This window comes from Elephantulus edwardii, unplaced genomic scaffold (genome assembly GCF_000299155.1).
Source record: "Elephantulus edwardii isolate Elephantulus edwardi_28Jun2011 unplaced genomic scaffold, EleEdw1.0 scaffold00252, whole genome shotgun sequence".
In the NCBI taxonomy this organism is placed as follows: Eukaryota; Metazoa; Chordata; class Mammalia; order Macroscelidea; family Macroscelididae; genus Elephantulus; species Elephantulus edwardii.
Window position 1 is genome coordinate 173,911 of NW_006400002.1, and position 18,428 is coordinate 192,338.

The window sequence follows — 18,428 nt, forward strand, 5'->3', positions numbered from 1 at the left end:
TGCCACCCAAGCAGTTATATGCACACCCATGTTTATCACAGATTTGTTCACAATAGCAAGGAGTTGGAAAAACCTAAGTGCCCATCAACAAACGAATGGATAGAGAAGCGGTAGTATATTCACACAATGGAATATTATACTGCATTGAAAACAAGGAACTCATGCAATATTATTCAAAATGGGTTATCCTGGAGGACATTAAGCTGAGTGAAGTATCTCAGTCACAAAAGGACAAATACTGCACAGTGCCACTGTTGTAAAACAGGACTGACATTGGGGTTCGGGGGAGACTGAGAAATACGGGTTCAATAATGTATACTGCATTGAAACAGACGAGGGAGAAAACTGTTTAAAAGGGATATGTGATTAGGTATTTTTGTCATGACAGAAGTCCAGCGAAGTCTGCATAGTGGAGTGGACCTGAGGAGAGAGATTGTAGAACAATGAAAGAATTTTTCTTTTACTTTTCCAAGAGGGAGTGTTCTGGGGAGGGGGAGAGGTGTGAGTGGGGAGAAAAGTGCAACAATGAATGAATGGAAATCCAAAGTCTCTGTAAATTTTCATTGAAATTAATAATAAAAGATATTTAAAAACAATACCCAACACAATAGCTAACAACAAGATCAAATACTTAGGAATAAAAAACACAAAAGATCTATTAAAAGAAATTTATGAAACATTACTACAATAAACAAAAAGAGACCTGAGAAATGGAAGAATATACCATGCTTATGGATAGGAAGACTTAATATTGTGAAAATTACAATTCCACCAAAGGTAATCTACAGATTCAATGCAATCCCAATACAAATACCAATTCCATTCTTCAAGGAGATGGAAAAGGCAACTTCCAATTTCATCTGGAAAGAGACTCTGAATAAGTAAAACACTCCTGATAAAGAGAAACAAGATAGGAGGCATATCACTCCCTAATCTCAAATCTTACTACACAGCCATGGTGGTCAAGACATAGTGATACAGGTATAGTGACAGACATATAGATCAATGGAATATATTTGAAAACCCAGAAATCAGCTCATTTATCTGTGGTCGACTGATTTGTGTCAAGGAAATAAAATTAGTTAAGTGGGAAAACAAACAAACAGAAAAAACAACAACCTTCTTTCACAAATGGTGTTGGAAAAATTGGAAAAGTATCTGTAAAAACTTAAGCAAGACCCTCACCTCACACCATACACAAAAATCAACTAAGAATGGATCAAGGATATAGGAGTATATTGTATAAAACCATTATTGTAGAATGAGTATAAGGACACAAGGTAGAAGGAGGGTGGAAGCAGAGGGATGAGAATGTGCAGAGCAAGGGGGGATTAATCACAGAGTTATACAATTTAATAGGTGAGTGAGGAAAATTGGAAGAATCTGTTTTGGAAAATAATGTATTCTGATTTTGTAAATAAACTAGTATAGTTTTTTTAAAAGACATAGGAGTTAAAAAACAAACAAACAAACAACAAAAACAACCCCTATAAGCTTCATAAGAGAAAAGTTTGGAAGAACTCTAGAACCGATCAGGCTAGACTTCATTAGGAGGAAGTGGCAACAGGATTGGAGGGAGACTCATCAACAACCTGCATTATGCAGATGACATAATCTTGATTGCCAGAACTGAAGAGGACATGAAGTTCTTGCTGCAGAAAGTCAAGGACTGTAGTCCTCAATATGAATTGAAGCTTAACATCAAGAAGACAAAGATTGTCACCACTGGGCTAACTGGCAGCTTCAAGATGGATGGAGAACAGTTTGAGATTGTTGATAACTTCAGCTTGCTTCCACAATCAACACTGTTGACATCAGCAGTCAGGAAATCAAGAGATGAATTGCATTGCGAAAGTCAGCTGTCAGGGACCTCTCTAGCGTACTGAAGAGCAACAATGTCAGTCTGGAGACTAAGGTGCGTCTGATCCAGGCCATGGTCTTCACAATCACTTGCTATGCATCTGGTAGCTGGATATTAACTAAGGATGACAGAAGAAGGATCAATGCTTTTGAGTTGTGGTGCTGGAGAAGAGTACTGAACATAGGGACTGCCAAGAGAACAAACAGACCTGTCCTGGAGATGAAACTGGGCTGCAAGGATTTTGAGGCTCTGTTTCACATACACGTGGCCAGGAGGGACCAGTCCTTGGGGAGCTTGGAAGGATGGAGGAAGACCAGGATGAGATGGATTGACACACTGAATGGAGATATGGGTGGGATTAGGTTTTTTTGGAGATCATGAAATTGGCTCAGGATAGGGCAGGTTTCAGAACTAATGAGTTGCAGGTGACTTGATGGCACATAACAAAAAACAACAACGAAGAAGTATCAGCTCCTATACGGAAGACTATAATCTTTGATCTCAGTACAGCACTTGTTTTAGAAGATAAAGAAGTATGGATTGCATCTCAGTATCAAGAAAACAAAGATTCTTACCACTGGACTGATAGGCAACATCATGATGAATGGAGAAGAGATTGAAACTGTCACCAAATTCATCTTGCTTGGATCTACCATTAACACCCTTTGTACAAGCAGGAAATAAAGAGAAGTAATGCACTGGGAAAATCTGAAGTTAGGGACCTTTCCAAATTATTGAGGAGTAATGATGTCTGTTTGAGGACTAAGGTGTGTCTGATTCAGGCCATAGTTTTTCTTTTTAAAAATTGTGACTTTAATGAAAATTTACAGAAAAGTTGGATTTTCTCTCTCTCTCTCTCTCTCTCTCTTTCTTTTACATTTTCCTCCCTAACTCCCAGTTCACTTTTTTAAAAAAAATATTTATTCATTGCTGCATAATTTCCTCCCTATGCCCCCTTCCCCAGTCCACTCTACTATGCACCACTTATTCTGGAATTCTAACATACAAATAACGTGTAATCATATATTTCTTTAAAACAGTTCTTTCTTTCCTCTGTCTCAATGCAGTATTCATTATTTATCCCCTAATTTCTTTCTTTCCCCTAAATTCCCATGTCAGTCCTGTTTTATAACAGTGGTGTTATACAGCATTTGCCTCTTGCGACTGAAATATTTCACTCAGCTTGATTCAGACCATAGTCTTCATTTGCTACGCATCTGAGAGCTGGACAATGAACCAGTATGACAGTGGAAGAACTGATGCCCTTGAGCTGTGGTGTTGAGAACGAGTGCAGAACATCCCATGGACTGGCAAAAGAAAAATGTGTCTTGGAGAGGTGCACCCAGAATACTCTTTGGAGGCAAGAATAATGAAGCTTTGACTCACATACTTTGAGCATGTTTGCTAGAAGGGTCTATTCCTTAGAAAAGGACATGACACTGGGAAGAATGGAGGGTCGGTGAAGGAGAAGAAGACCCTCGACTAGGTGGACTGATGCAGGGACTGCCACAATTGGCTCTAATGTGTTAGGAAGTGTGAGGATGACACAGGTTAAGACAGCATTCAAATCTTTTGTTCATAGGATCGCTGCAAGTCGTACTGGACTCAACGGAATCTAACAACAACAACAACAATCTCTGCTCTTCTGTAGTGTCTTGAATATACTTTCAGCAAGCAAGGTTGTGTCTTTGGCATAAAACAAGTTTTTGATGAGCCTTCAATCCTTATGCCACATTCTTTTTCATATAGTCCAGCTTCCAATATGATTTGCTCAGCATATAGATTGAATAAATGTGGACAAAAGATAGAAGCTTGATGCACAGCTTTTCTTCATGATTTAAAAGCATGAAGTATCTCCTTTTTCTATCTGGACAACTGCTTCTTTGTCTATGCGTAGGCTTAGCATGAGCACTATTAACCATTCTGGGATTCTCCTTTTTCTAAATATTATCCATACAAGGAAGGCCAGTTAATACAACTATGATTCAAATATATGTTCCAACAACTAAATCCCAAAATGAAGAAATTGAGGATTTACATGGTTCTAATCCATGAGCTGCTCCATAGGAGAAAGACGGACAATCTTCTCCCTTGTAATTTACTGCCTCTAAAAATTCACCAGAGGGTCTGTAAAGAGTCAGTTCTAATTCGACAGTACAAAACAACAACCTATCTTTCCCATGAAATTGATAAAAAAATGCAATCAAGACATATTAATATTTACCGGTCACTAGAATACAAAAGTTGAAGAAGTTGAAAATATGGCTTTGCTGACAAATGTGACTGGAGATGGACAAGGCTAGGGCCTAACTGTGGAAGAGACCCCCAGATACTCATGTGCAAGTTCAAGCAAAGTTGAAGAAAAAGTTTTAAAGTCCACAGTGACCAAAATATGATTTTAAATCTATCCCAACTGGATAATAAAACTGTCTCAAGAATAGATTTGGTATAGTGAGCACTAATGATTGAAGACCAGATAAGCTGTGGGATGACATCAAGGACATCATCCGTGAAGAAAGCAAAACGTCATTACAAGGACAAAGGGGGAAAAGACCAAAACAGATGTCAGGAGAGACTCTAAAAATTGCACTTAGAATGTAGTGAGGTCAAAACAAAGGGAATAAATGCTGAAATAAGGAAACTTAAGAGAGGATTCTAAAGAGCATCTCAAGAAGAAAAAGAAGCAGCAGCAAAGTATTAAAATTAAATGTTCACAGAGTTGGAGTCAGAAAACTAAAAGGGAGTATGCTTGGCATTTCTCAAGTTGAAAGAAAGGAAGAACAACTTCAAGCTTGAGTTGCAATACTGAAGCATTCTATGGGAAAAATCCTGAATGATGCAGGAAACATCAAAAGAAGATGGAGTACAGTCACGGAACCAAAAATTATACGGTGTCACTGAACCATTTCAGGAAATAGCATATGATCAAGAAGCAATGGTAATGAAGGAAAAAATTAAAGTTACACTGAAGGCTTTGGTGAAAAACATGGCCCCAGAACCTGATGGAATGCCAACTCACATATTTCAACAAACAGATGCAATCCTAGATGTGCTCACCAGTCTATGCCAAGAAATTTAGAAGACCTGGCCAACTGACTGGAAGAGATCCATATTGTTCCCATTGCACAACATGCAATCCAACAGAGCACAGAAATTACCCACTATCTCATTAATAACACATGCAAATAAAATCTTGCTGAATATTATTTAAAACCATCTGGAACAGTCTACTGATAGGGAATTGCCAGAAATTCAAGGTGGATTCAGAAGAGGTCATGCACTGATGACTGTCTTTACTTATGTCTCACAGATATTCGCTGAAAGTAGAGAATACCTGAAAGATGTTTATTTGTTTTGTGAGGTTGAATATGCAAAGGTGTGTGACTGTGAGTATCATTACAAATCACGGATAACATTGAGAAAAATGAGAATGTTGTAACATTTTAATTGTGCTCATGTGAAACATATAAATACATATGCACACTCTTATGCATATGCATAAAAATTTTGCATATGATTTTAAGGATTCAAGAACTTCCTGAGCTCTTCTACAGCTTCTTGGGTTATAAACCCTAAACACAGGACCAAATCAGATAAAGTGTTCGAATATTTCTGTTAGTTGTCACTGAGTCAACCCATGACTCATGGGACCCTGTATACAACTAGAGCAGACCACTGTGATCCTAGGGCTTTTACTGGTTGAGTCTTTACAAGTCGATTATTTGGCATTTCTTACTACCCTGTCTTAATCTAGAAGCTCTGATAAAACCTGCTTAACATCATACATATGCAAACCACCACAAACAGGCAGGTGATTGCTACACATAAGGGAAGGAATTAAACTTCGTTATCATGTACAGAAGGTGTGGATCTAACCACTGAACAACCATCATACCCTTGATGTCCATTCCTATTACCTCTGATCTTAAGCTTCTTTTCTGCAGACATGGAACCTGAGCCCAGTCTGGAGATCCAAATTTCATTGGCCAAGTAACTTTTCGAGGAGGCTTTATCTCTGGGTTGTATGAGCCAGGCCTGGTAATAAAAATATTACACATTGTGTCAGATGAGTTAGTATTCATGCATCAATTTTATCATTACCACAGCTATCCTTGAATTCTCGATCTGTGGGACTAGCTTTTTAGTGTTGGGTGAGTATGGGGCTCCTTTGCCTGATAGCATACCTCTAATTAGCTGTTAAAGATAGTCTGTCTTGACATCCAGCTAGGTAGGATAAAGAGTGATCCTGCTTTGAAAAATATTTCTGTAACTCAGTTTCCTTAGCTAAGAGACTAGTAGATGCCAGAAGTGGCAAGTGATGAAAGAGGTTATCACAAGTAATGAATTCTTGCTGCCTAGGAATTGAAATGAGGAGAAAAGTGCTAATTTAACTTTCCAGTGATTTTTAAAAAAAAATCTCCAGGGACAGTAAAGCAGTTAAATTTTATTGATGGTGAGGTTACTTAAAAATTATCTGTGTTCGTCACATTTTGTCTTTTACTGTGAAAACTCTATGTTGTTGTAATGCACTGTCAAGTTGGAACCAACTCATAGCTGACTCTCCAGTGGATTATCAGAGGTCGTAAATCACATAGAAGACTGTCCATCTTTCTTTCGCAGAGCAGTTGCTGGATCAGAATGATGTGCCTTTGGGTTGGCAGCACAACTCCTTACCACTAGGCTGCCAGACCCTCCTCAAAAACTATATGGTGCAGAAGAAAGAGCTGGCCTGGAGGTCCACACTACCATTTCCTTAATCATTACAATTCTTGAATTTTTCTTCCATAAAAGACACACAATGACCCTTTACTCTGTTGTAATTATTGATGGCTGTTGAGTCAGAACCAACTCACAGCTGACCTTCTAGTGGGTTTTTCAGAGTCTATAAATCGTACAGAGGTGATTTCCCATCTTTCTCCCTTGGAGCAGCTGGTGGATTTATACCATATCTTTGAGCTGACAGTGCAACTCCCTAACCACTAGGCCACTAGCGCCTTTGCCATGTAATTCCACTGCCCTAAAAATCCTGAGTGTATTCCTACAGCATTTAGGTTAAACTGCATAGCCTGCAAGACATGCAGCATCTATCCCCAGCTTCTTTGTCTGATCTCTCCTCTTTCTTGCTTGCTCATTATACTCCAGCCATACTAACCTTCACTTCTTCACACCAAATTCCCTCCCAACATATGGCCTTTACACTTCCTTTCTCTTGAAAAGCTTTGTTTAAGTTAGCTGTGATGGCTTACTGGCAAGAAGCTATACTGCAATTCTCAAGGTGTACAGTTCAAATCCACCAGATGCTCCACTGGAAAAGGAGGGACAATCTTCTCCTGTGCCAGTTGGATCCAATTTGATGGTACAAAAAAGAAAAGAAAAGTTTTGTTCACAGATCTGCATGGAGCTGCCTCATTCTTGTTGTCCACGTTCCAGTTCAAAAACCATTTTCTTAAATTCTTCTTGAAAATCCCTGCTATCATCATCTTGTTTCATTTTCTTCAAAGAACCTAATACCAGGCTCCTGTATTTCCTGGTTTGTTCCTTAGACACTGTCTAGCTGCTAATATTCTGGCATAATTATTAATAAGGCACCTTAATCTCAGAATTTTCCCATAGTTGGACCAATACATTGTACTGTCATTCTTATCACCATGGATTTTCTTGCTTGTTTGCTTCTCACACTACATTCTGGTCTTTAGAATGTGAACTAGAAGAAATCTGGAGCCTGGTATTATAGGTTTACAGCTAAATTTCTAGAATTCACAAGAATGCTTGGCATATTAAAATCCAATCTTATTGAATCAATGACTATGATTCCACAATTTGATAATGGTAAAGAATTTAATGGCAAGAGGGTAAATGTTCAAAAACAGAGTCGGGTCTTACTTAGTGGGGTGTGCTGGATAAAAACCCTTCTATGCACTTCTTTTCTTGTTGCTTTCCAACAGCAGTTCTGCAGGGGAGAGAGGAAAAATCTCCTGTGCAATTTACAGTCTCCCCAAAACCTCCTGGAGTCCCAGCTATGAGTTAGTTTTGACTCAATGGCAATGAGTGAGAAGATGTTTACAAAAATGCAAGAGATAATAGAAGACATACCCAGGATAAAAGTCCTTTTCTGAATCATACTTTCTACATCGAGGCAACATGACATTAAATGGGACAAAAGCCTGCTTGTGTCTTTCATCAGGAGAAGGTACTGTCTGGTACATGCCTGGGTAAAATGTTGCATTCTGTTTCCAAGAAAAAGATTAACATAAGTTAGAGGGAGATACAAACACACACACACACACACACACACACACACACCCCTATAATCTTCTAGGTGCAAAAATCAGAACCATCCTTTACTATGGTTCACTCACTTCAAACTACAACAAGAAACAGTCCTGTCAAACCATCTACTGCCACCAAATAGATTCTGACTCAAAACAATCCTCTAGGTCTGAGTCCTACAGGGTATCTGAGGCTTGGAATCTTTATGAGAGCAAACTGCCTCACTTTTCTCCTGCACAGTAGCTGGTAGGTTCGAATATGGACCTTTTGCTTAACATCGCAATGCTTAATCCACTGTGCCAATACACTCATTGCCATCAAATCAGAATTGACAAATAGCTGACTCTGAAGCAGGTTTTCAGAGGCTATAAAGTACACAAGAGGAGATTGCCCATTCTTTCTCCCACAGAGCAGATGGTGGATGTGAACCTCTTGCCTTTGGATTGGCAGTGCAACTCCCTACTCACTGAGCGACCAGTGCTCCCTACTATGTCACCAGGACTTGTAAACAGGCTTATCTACCATTCATCCCCTCCCTGTCATGGAGCCAATTCCAATGCATGGTGACCTTCCATGGGGTTTCCTTGGCTACAAATCTTTATAGGAGGAAATGACCCACCTTTCTGCCACAGAGCATCTGGTGGATTTGAACCACTGACCTTTGGTTAGCAGTTCAACTCATAATGCACTACACCACCAAGGCTCCTTAAACAGACCTACAGTAGATAGAACAATCAATATAGGGTTATGGTTCAGCTACCTAAAATTACACCATGCTTAGCATGTAGAAGTAAACCAAATTATACAGAGGGCTAATGTAACTGTCTAGCAGTAACTATAGGTGGGGGTCAAAATCTCATAACCTCACGAGATATTTTTTAGATCCAGCATAGCTATAGCACCCCTTGAGTTACAACTGTTAGAAAATTGTCCAGTAGATATAACTCCACGTGTTATATAGTAGAACTTCCCGTAGCGTTCTCTTGGTTGTAATCTTTTGGAAAGGTGATCACCAGGCCTTTATTCTGTGTCACTTCTGGGCGATCTGAACTGCCAATTTACTACTCAAGCACAAACTGCACCACCTACAGACCTTTGAGATCCTTTGGACTTGAGGTTCATTCACACAAGAGTGGTTAAGTGAGAATTTGTTTTCTAACTGATAAAGCAATTTCAGGTACATAAACACAGCTTCTAGCATACTAACTTCAGTAGCAAAACCTTGTTTAGGGATGATTTCTTCCCAACTCTTGGAGATGAATTATTTTCTAATTCTTTTCAATCTACTCAGACATACATTGGCAATATGACTGTCCAAACAGTTCATGTAGGCTTTTCCTTAGTAGCTTCCCCTAGGCCTACTTTTCCTGAATTCCAGGGCATATGCATTTAGGTAATCTCTCCCCACCCCCTGCCCTTTTCTCTCCATTACAAATACTATAACATGGATCACAGTTAAATATGTAAATCTCAGTAATTTCTAACCTTGTTGATTACTTGAAATCTGAAACCTGTTCTGGCTCCAAGAGCATATCCTTTTTTACTGGTTGGGATCTTAGCGAGGTTTTCTGCCAACCCATATTTCTTCAGGTGGAATGTAAAAAAGAAGGAAGAAAACATTATAATCATAGTTTGCTTGAATGGAACTTGGATTGTGCTAAGTCTTCTCTGTAAGTGACTACTCTTTCTTCCTTGTCTTTGTGCTTTCAAGGTCAATACACCAGCACCACATCACACAATTACATAAGCAACATAGTTATAGTTGCAAAGAAACAGGGCTGGGTAAACTCAAATCTCAAACTCACTTCTGTGGTTGATTCTGACTCAGTAACCCTAGATGGGGTTTATAGACTATAAATTGTAGCAGGAGGAGACTTTCTCTCACGGAGCTGCTGATGGAACAGCACAGCACACTATGACTACATCCCAAGGCAAAGGGAGTAAATAATCTTTCCATGCATTCTAATGAATCTTGTCCTCTGAGCTCCAAAGAGCTGAATGTGCTCTAAAGTAACTGTCAGCTGGATTACACTGCTATTTTATAAACCTACTTCCTTGCATATTAACAGTCCAGGCTTGTTCTAATGGGAGCACTGGCACTGGTTCACAAGTCTTTGAAGGTGTGAATGGGATAGAGACCTAAGTCTGAGTTTGGTGGGGAAGGAGGAGGAGGCAATGGCCAGTGACTCTCAAACCCCAGCAGGAACGGCTGGTTGTAGACATACTGCTGGGGACCCAAAAGATCACAAATCCTGTAAAGTTTTTCTTCCATCAACACTGCATATCTAAAGATAGCCCGGGACTCATCTAAGGGGTGGTGAATACTCACATCTTCTGTTATGTATCTTCCAGGTCCTCTGTGGGGAACTCCTCTCAGAGGAGGATACTTGTTCCCCATCAAGTCTGAAGGAGTGTAGAAAGGAAAGACTTCTCGCTTTTGACACGATCCAAAAGAATAGTTAAGCAGGGCCTCTGGAGAGCAAGAAAGAGGGGAATTCTACATAAGAGAAGGCATCTCAGTCTGAGCACCAAGGTGCAGAAGGATGAAATGCAATGGGCTATGCGCCGCCAACCGTCCTTTTAATAAAAACCTGAACCAACGCCACGGAGAACGCTTCTTTTCCCTTCATTTTCCCCAGCCTCCCTGCCTTCTCCTTCCTCCTACCCTCTACCAACGACTACCGCCTCACCAGCATTGCTGTGCCACATCTTGCTTGAGCCTTTGGGGCTAGCATTTGTGTATGGTTGTTGTCTAGGAAACGGAGAAGCCCCGGGCTCACCCGCAGCTGTGGGCCTCGAATGCGCCTGCGCAACAAGCCTGCACGCGAGGCTCGGGCGGGGCGGAGAATATCCAAGGAATTGTAAACCACAGGAGGAAGAGACCTTGTTGGGCCCGAAAGTGTGGAGTCTCCGGGGTGAGAGGGTGTTCAGAAATACACTGGAATCTTGCTGTTGGCAACGTGTTGCAGTGGAAGCAGAGAGTGCTTCCATATGAGACTGCTAGGATCTAAAAGAGGAAAAAGCAGCTGCTACGGTGATAGTGTATCTGGGTGGGCTCCTTGGGCAACTCCTAGAGCAATACCAATGGAGGGGATGGGGACAGGGAACGAACAGAAGGATACTGATCTCTGTCTTAAACCAGTTGCAAGGAGTGAACTCTGACTCATGGCGAAGTAGATCACTAGACCATCACCCTTTTTCTGTTAGCTGAAAATGGTAACCATTTATGCCACCTAGGGCTTTCAGCTGTTCCCTGTTTAGAAGGCCCAATTTTCAAGGTTATCTGGTAGTGTAATGGTTAGAGCAACTTGACTATTAACTGAAAATTCTGTGATTGGAATCCTGCAGCTGCTCTGCAAGAGGAAAGAACTGGGGATCAGAGCCTAGGAAACTATGGATTGTTCCAGTTGGTCCTATAGGATTACTATAACTCTGGAACGTCACCAGATGCATTTTGAAATGACACACACAAATCCATGTTTCTTCAAACCATTTTAGTCTTGCTACGCTATTATTTGTGGCAGATAGTTAAAGGGCTAAGACCTTTGACATCTTTTAAAGGACCTAATAGGTTTTAAGCTTTTTGTCATCTTATTGCCATAAAGTGGGAATTGACTCATGACTGAACCTCTAGCAGGTTTTCAGAGGTTGTAAATTGCAGGGGAGAAGAATGCCCATTTTTCAGCAGAACAGCTGGTGGATTCCAATGGAAATGCTTTATTCACTAGGCCAAGAGAGCGCCCTAAAAATATCTTTGCTAGTCATATTTTGGCTCCTGTGGATTTGGTTTAATTTTCCTCAGCTTCAGCTTGAACTTGCATATGAGTAATTGGTGGTCTGTTCTGCCGGAAGTCCAGGCTGGGTTTAGAAGGGGTCGTGGTACTAGGGATATTGTTGCTGATGTTAGATGGATCTTGGCTGAAAGCAGAGAATACCAGAAGAATGTCTATCTGTGTTTCATTGATTATGCAAAGGCATTTGACTGTGTGGATCATAACAAACTGTGGCTGACTCTGAGAAGAATGGGAATCCCAGAACATTTAATTGTGCTAATGCGAAACCTATACTTGGACCAAGAGGCAGTTGTCAGAACAGAGCAGGGTAACAGTGCATGGTTCAAAATTGGGAAGGGTGTATGCCAGGGATGCATCCTGTCTCCATACCTTTTCAACATGTATGCAGAGCAGATTATCCGAGAGGCTGGGCTCTATGAGGAGAATTGTGGCATCAGGATTGGTGGCAGATCTATTAACAATCTGTGTTATGCAGATGACACAACCCTGCTTGCTGAAACTGAGGAGGACCTCATGCACTTGCTGCGAAGGGTCAAGGACTGCAGCCTTCAGTATGGACTGAGGCTCAATGTCAAGAAGACAAAGATTCTCACCACTGGACCACTTGGCAGCATCAGGATGGATGGTGAAGAGATTGTTCACAGCTTCAGTTTGCTCGGCTCCACAGTCAACACTCTTGGCACCAGCAGTCAGGAAATCAAAAAGCGTATCGCAATGGGAAAGTCTGCTGTTAGGGACCTCTCTAAAGCACTCAGGACCAACAGTATCTCTCTGGAGACTAAGGTGCGCCTGATACAGGCCATGGTATTTGCAATCACTTGTTATGCATCAGAGAGTTGGACAATGACTAGGGAGGACAGAAGGAGAGTGGATGCTTTTGAGCTGTGGTGCTGGAGAAGGGTACTGAATGTACCCTGGACTGCCAGGAAAACAAACACATTTATCTTGGAGAGGATTAAACCAAGCTACTCCTTGGAGGCAAGGATTCTGGGGCTTCGTCTGACATACTTTGGACATGTTGCCAGGAGGGACGGGTCCTTGGAGAGGGACATCATGCTTGGGAGGGTTGAGGGACAACGCAGGAGGGGAAGACCCTCTATGAGATGGATTGATTCGGTGACTGGGGTAATCGGGATGGGTGTGTCAGAGGCGGTGCGGTTGGCGCAGGATAGAGCAGGGTTTAGGGCTGTTGTGCATAGGGTCGCTACTCGACGGCACATAACAACAACAACAACAGTCATATAAACCTCAATTTCCTACTCTCTAAATTGAAAATGAGATTTTCTTTCTGTTGGTTGGTGAAGGGCACTCCAGGTTCAAGTCTGGCATTTGGATCCCACCCAGAAGTCTCTTCAGAGAAAAGACCTGGCAGTGTGTTTCTGAAAATGTCCCAGTCATGTAAATCCCAAGAAGTGGTTCTGCTCTGAAACACAGGGGGCCACAGGTGAATTCAAATGGATTTTGAGGCAACTGGTTGCCTTGTTGACAGGAGTAACTAAGGTTGTTGTTATGTGCCGTGGAGTCACTTGCGACTCATAGCGACCCTATGTACAACAGCCCTAAACTCTGCTCTGCCCTGTGCCAATCGCACTGTCTTGGACACTCCCGATTACCCCAGTCACTAAATCAATCCACCTCCTAGAGAATCTTCCCCTCCTGTGCTCTCTCTCCACCCTACCAAGCGTGATGTCCCTCTCTAAGGACTAGTCCCTCCTTAACAACATGTCCAAAGTATGTTAGAAGGAGCCTCAGAATCCTTGCCTCCAAGGGGCCACCCGGTTTAACCCTTTCCAGGATGAATCTGTTTTCCTAGCAGTCCATGGTACCCTCAATACTCTTCTCCAGCACCATAGCTCAAAGGCATCAATTCTCCTATCCTCCTTAGTCATTGTTCAACTCTCTGATGCATAACAAGTGATAGCAAAGACCATGGCCTGTATCAGACTCACCTTAGTCTCCAGAGAGATACCAAGGTAGTAGGTTTAACAAACTTTTTCAATGCTCCGTGTGTGGCAGTTGACAAGTTGTTACTGAAGATAGCTGGTGAGATTGGAAGCATTCCTGTACTGACCTAAGGAAAAACCCTTAGGGCTTTAACATTGTTACCGATTTTTTTTTTACTTCCTAGATTTTAGGATGGGTTTAGGAGTTTCCCAAGTATAGGAAACTTGCAACTATCACTGTCTTTGAGGATGATTATACATCTATAGTTAGGATTTCTTCAGTCCAAAATTGATAAATATACATATAATCAATATGAATAATTAATAATTATGAATAATTATAATTATTTTAAATTAATTCTTAATAGTTATTGGTGACTAGATTGCCAAAGTTGGAAATAATGGGGAAAGAGTGACAGTCAGAAAAAAGGAGCTCTTGGTGGTAAAAATAAGCCTGGACATTCAATGAATGAGTTTTTAATTTTTTTAAATGATTGAATTTTGTATGTTCAATTTTTTTATTCATACCAAATACTTCTGAAAAAAAACACAAAAGGTGTCTTTTCCTACTTTTATTTTGTTTGCTCTTTTTGGGGAGACTTTCTCTTTTTTAATTTTTTTTTTTTTACAAACTTGTGTGTCAAGGGCTGAGCTTCAATAAATTGCAACGAGCAAGCTGCTCTGCCATGAGTGAAACCCAAACTTAGAAGCAGGTCATCCAGGAATGATTTAGAACCAGGATCCCCACTAACAGTGCTTGATAGGTGAGGAGGCAGCCACCTTTTTTATAGCTCCTGGTATTCCTTGGATGGAGGGCTCTCCTGGTCCTGAGGCACAACCAGGTTATAAAAAGGGTCTTTACATATACCTCACCTGAAGGACTGCAAATGAATCAGATTGATTTCATCTGGAGAAAGAATTATTGGAGAAGCTCAGTATCAGCAGTCAAAACCAGGCCAGGTGCTGATTGTGGCACAGACCATAAGTTACTTACGTGCAAGTTCAACCTGAAGCTGAAGAAAATGAAAATAAGTCTTTAAGAACCAAAATATTATCTTGAGTCAATCCCATCTGAATTTAAAAATCATCTCCATCAAAGACTAGATGATTTATGGGATGAAATAAAAGATACCCATGAAGAGAGCAAAAGGTTGTTACAGAGACAGAAGAGGGGGGGAAAGACTAAAATGGATGTCAGAAGAGACCCTGAAAATTGTGCTCAAGCATCGAGAAGATTCGAAAACAAAGGGACAAATGCTGAAATAAAAGAGACAAACAAAATTTCAAAGGCAAGCTCAAGAAGACAAAGCAGAGCAGGTGAGACACTTCCTGAAAGCCAGCACTTTTAGGTGCTTGTGAGAGAAGGACCTGAAACTCCCATGGGGAAAGGTCCCTTCATTTGAAAATGCCTGCCCTTGCAGGGTCATCCCAGGGACCAGAAAGGATGATAGAATTTGGGACAAAGAGCTGCAATCAGAGGAAAAACTTACTTTCTCAGCCGGCACACTGAGATGCTAGAAAGAGAGCTGCCTTCAAACCCCACTGGACAGAAATTGCTTATGGTAGCACCCCTGATTATTGTGCCACTGTTGTTATGTGCCATTGAGTCTCTTGTGACTCATAGCGACCATATGTACAACAGCCCTAAACTCTGCTCTGTCCTGTGCCAATTGCACTGTCTCTGACATTCCCATCTCGATTACCCCAGTCACTGAATCAATCCACCTCATAGAAGGCCTTCTCCTCCTGCGCTGCCCCTCCACCCTACCAAGCATGATGTCTTTCTGCAAGGACTGGTCCCTCCTTAAAACATGTCCAAAAAAAATTGTGCCACTACAGAGATAAATAAAGACACTAAACTTCAGGAGACAAGATATCATCAAGTGAGACACTCTTTCCCAGAGCCAGTACTTTCAGGTGTGTGAGAGAAGAGCCTGAAACTCCCTTGAGGAAAGGTGTCTACATTTGGGGATCCCTTCCACCTTGTAGATGTTGTTGTTGTTATGTGTCATCAAGTCACTTGCCACTCATATTGACCCTATGTGCAAGATCCCTAAACCCGGCTCTATCTTTTACCAACCTTATTGTCACTTACACACATACTCCTGTTACTCCAATCACTGAATAGATCCATCTTACTGAGGGTCTTTCTCTCTTGCACAGTCCCTCCACCCTCCTAAACATGATGTCCCTATCCAAGGACCGATCACTCATTGCAACATGCCCAAAGTATGTCAAACGAAGCTTCAGAGTCCTTGCCTCCAAGGAGTAGCCTGGTTTTACCCTCTCCAGGACAAACCTGTTTGTTCTTCTAGAAGTCCATGGTATATTCAACACTCTTTTCCAGAATCACAGTTTAAAGATATCAATTTTCTTTCTGTCACCCCTAATCATTGTCCAGCTCTGATGCATAGCACACAATTGCAAAGACGATGGTCTGGATCAGGCACACCTTAGTCTCCACCCTGACATCATTGCTCTTCAGTACTCTGGCAAGGTCTCTGACAACCAACTTTCCCAATGCAATTGGTCTCTTGACTTCCTGGCTGCTGGTACCAAGAGTGTTGATTGTGAAGCCAAGCAAACGAAAACTGTTAACACTCTCGATCTCGTCACCATCCATAATGATGCTGCCAATTGGCCCAGTGGTATCTTTTTCCCCCTTGATGTTGAGCTTCATTCCATATTGAAGGCTGCAGTCCTTGATCCTCTGCAGCAAGCACTTCAGGTCCTCCTCATTTTCAGCAAGCAGGGTTGTGTCATCTGCATAACACAGGTTGTCGATTAATCTTCCTCCAATCCTGATGCCACATTCCCCCTTGTCCTGGATGGTATGTGCTGCGTATAGATTGAAAAGGTATGTGTTGCTGTCCATTCGCTGGCAACGAACAGCAACATCGTGATGGAGGTAAGCACGATGGAGACACACCACTCCGGGAGCCATTCAGAGAGCTGATCCAGCTTAACTCTCTTGGCTGCAGCGCACTTATATATGAGCAAGTAAACAGGAAGACAGTGGACTTGCAGACGTGAGGCATGCCGACTGGATAGAAGAGCCTCAGCCTTGTGCGGACTACTCTCAGCTCAACAGATATGGCAGCCATCTTCCCAGGTAACGAGCTTTCACAAGCCTGTACGGCCAAACACAGGCGAGCTTTCACTACCCTGTATTAAAGGCCATTGGGAGGCTTGCACTTATCTGGAGCTTAGGCAATCTGTCCTGGGCAGAGACCCTCCCTTTCTCCCCAACATTCCCCAACAGGTATGAAGACAGAATACATCCCTGGAGGACACCCTTCCCGATTTTGAACCATGCAGTATCTTGTTGCTTTGTTCTGACTACTGCCTCGTGGTTCAAGTATAGGTTTCACATAAACACAGTCAAATATTCTGGGATTCCTACTCTTCTCAGAGTCAGCCACAGTTTGTTGTGATCCACAAAGTCAAAAGCCTTTGCACAGTCAATTAAGCACAGACATTCCTCTGGTACTCTCTGCTTTCATCCAAGATGCATCTAACATTAGCTATAATATGCCCAGTACCATGGCCTCTTTTAAACCAAGCCTGAACATCTGGCAGTTCTCTGTTGATGTGTTGCTCCAGTCATTTTTGGATCATTTTCAGCAGAATCTTGCTTGCATGTGATCTTAATGATATTGTTCAGTAATTTCTGTACTCTATCATGGTCATCTTTCTTTGGAATGGGAACAAATAGCAATCTCTTCTAGTCAGTTGGCCAGGTGGTTGTCTTCCAGATTTCTTGGCACAACTTCGTGAGTACATCCAGTGCAGCATCTGTTTGTTGAAATATGTCAGTCGGTATGCCATCAATTCCTGGGGACTTTTTTTGCCAATTCTTTCAGAGCAGCTTGAACTTCTTCCTTCATCACTGCAGGCTCTTGCTCATATGTTGTTTCATGAAATTCTTCTCTGTCAGCCAATTCCTTCTGGTATAGTGACTCTGTGTTCTCCTTCCTTCTTCTTTTAATGCTTCTTGGATCATTTAACACTCTGGCCAAAGCATCCTTAACTATTGCCACTCGTGGCTTAAATTTGTTTTTCAATTCCTTCAGCTTAAGAAATGCTGAGTGAGTATGGATGGCCCTTTTGATTTCCTGACTCCTTGCACATTTCATTATAATACGTTGCTCTGTCTTCCCTAGTTGCCCTTTGGCATTTTCTGTTCAGCTCTTTAATTTCTTGATTTCTTCCTTTAGCTTTGGCTTCTCAGCACTCTAATGCAATATTCAGAGTTTCATCTGACATCTATCTTTGTCTTTTGCCTCTTTAATGACATTTTGCATTCTTCTTGGATAATATTCCTGGTATCTTCCCACAGCTCATTTGGTCTTCACTCATTGGTGCTCAAACCTGTTTCTGAGATAGTTTTGAAATTTGAGTGGGATAGACTTAAAGTCAAATTTTGGTTCCTTGCACACCCATGTTTATTGCAGCTTTGTTCACAATAGCAAGGAGTTGGGAACAACCTAAGTGCCCATCAACAAACGAATGGCTAGAGAAGCTGTGGTATATTCGCACAATGGAATACTATGCTGCATT

The 18,428-nt window shown here is 41.5% G+C and overlaps 1 protein-coding gene across 1 annotated transcript in view; it reads right to left on the minus strand.

The window, feature by feature from the left end:
* PIFO (primary cilia formation) overlaps window positions 1–10,840 on the minus strand; it is a 17,385-nt gene extending 6,545 nt beyond the window's left edge. The window contains exons 1-5 of the mRNA XM_006899347.1: window positions 10,822–10,840; window positions 10,461–10,603; window positions 9,617–9,715; window positions 7,955–8,088; window positions 5,779–5,896 (exon numbers count right to left, since the gene is read on the minus strand). Coding sequence (XP_006899409.1) covers window positions 5,779–5,896; window positions 7,955–8,088; window positions 9,617–9,715; window positions 10,461–10,603; window positions 10,822–10,840 — 513 coding nt within the window. The remainder of the gene's footprint in view (window positions 1–5,778; window positions 5,897–7,954; window positions 8,089–9,616; window positions 9,716–10,460; window positions 10,604–10,821) is intronic.
* Window positions 10,841–18,428: the final 7,588 nt, after the last annotated feature.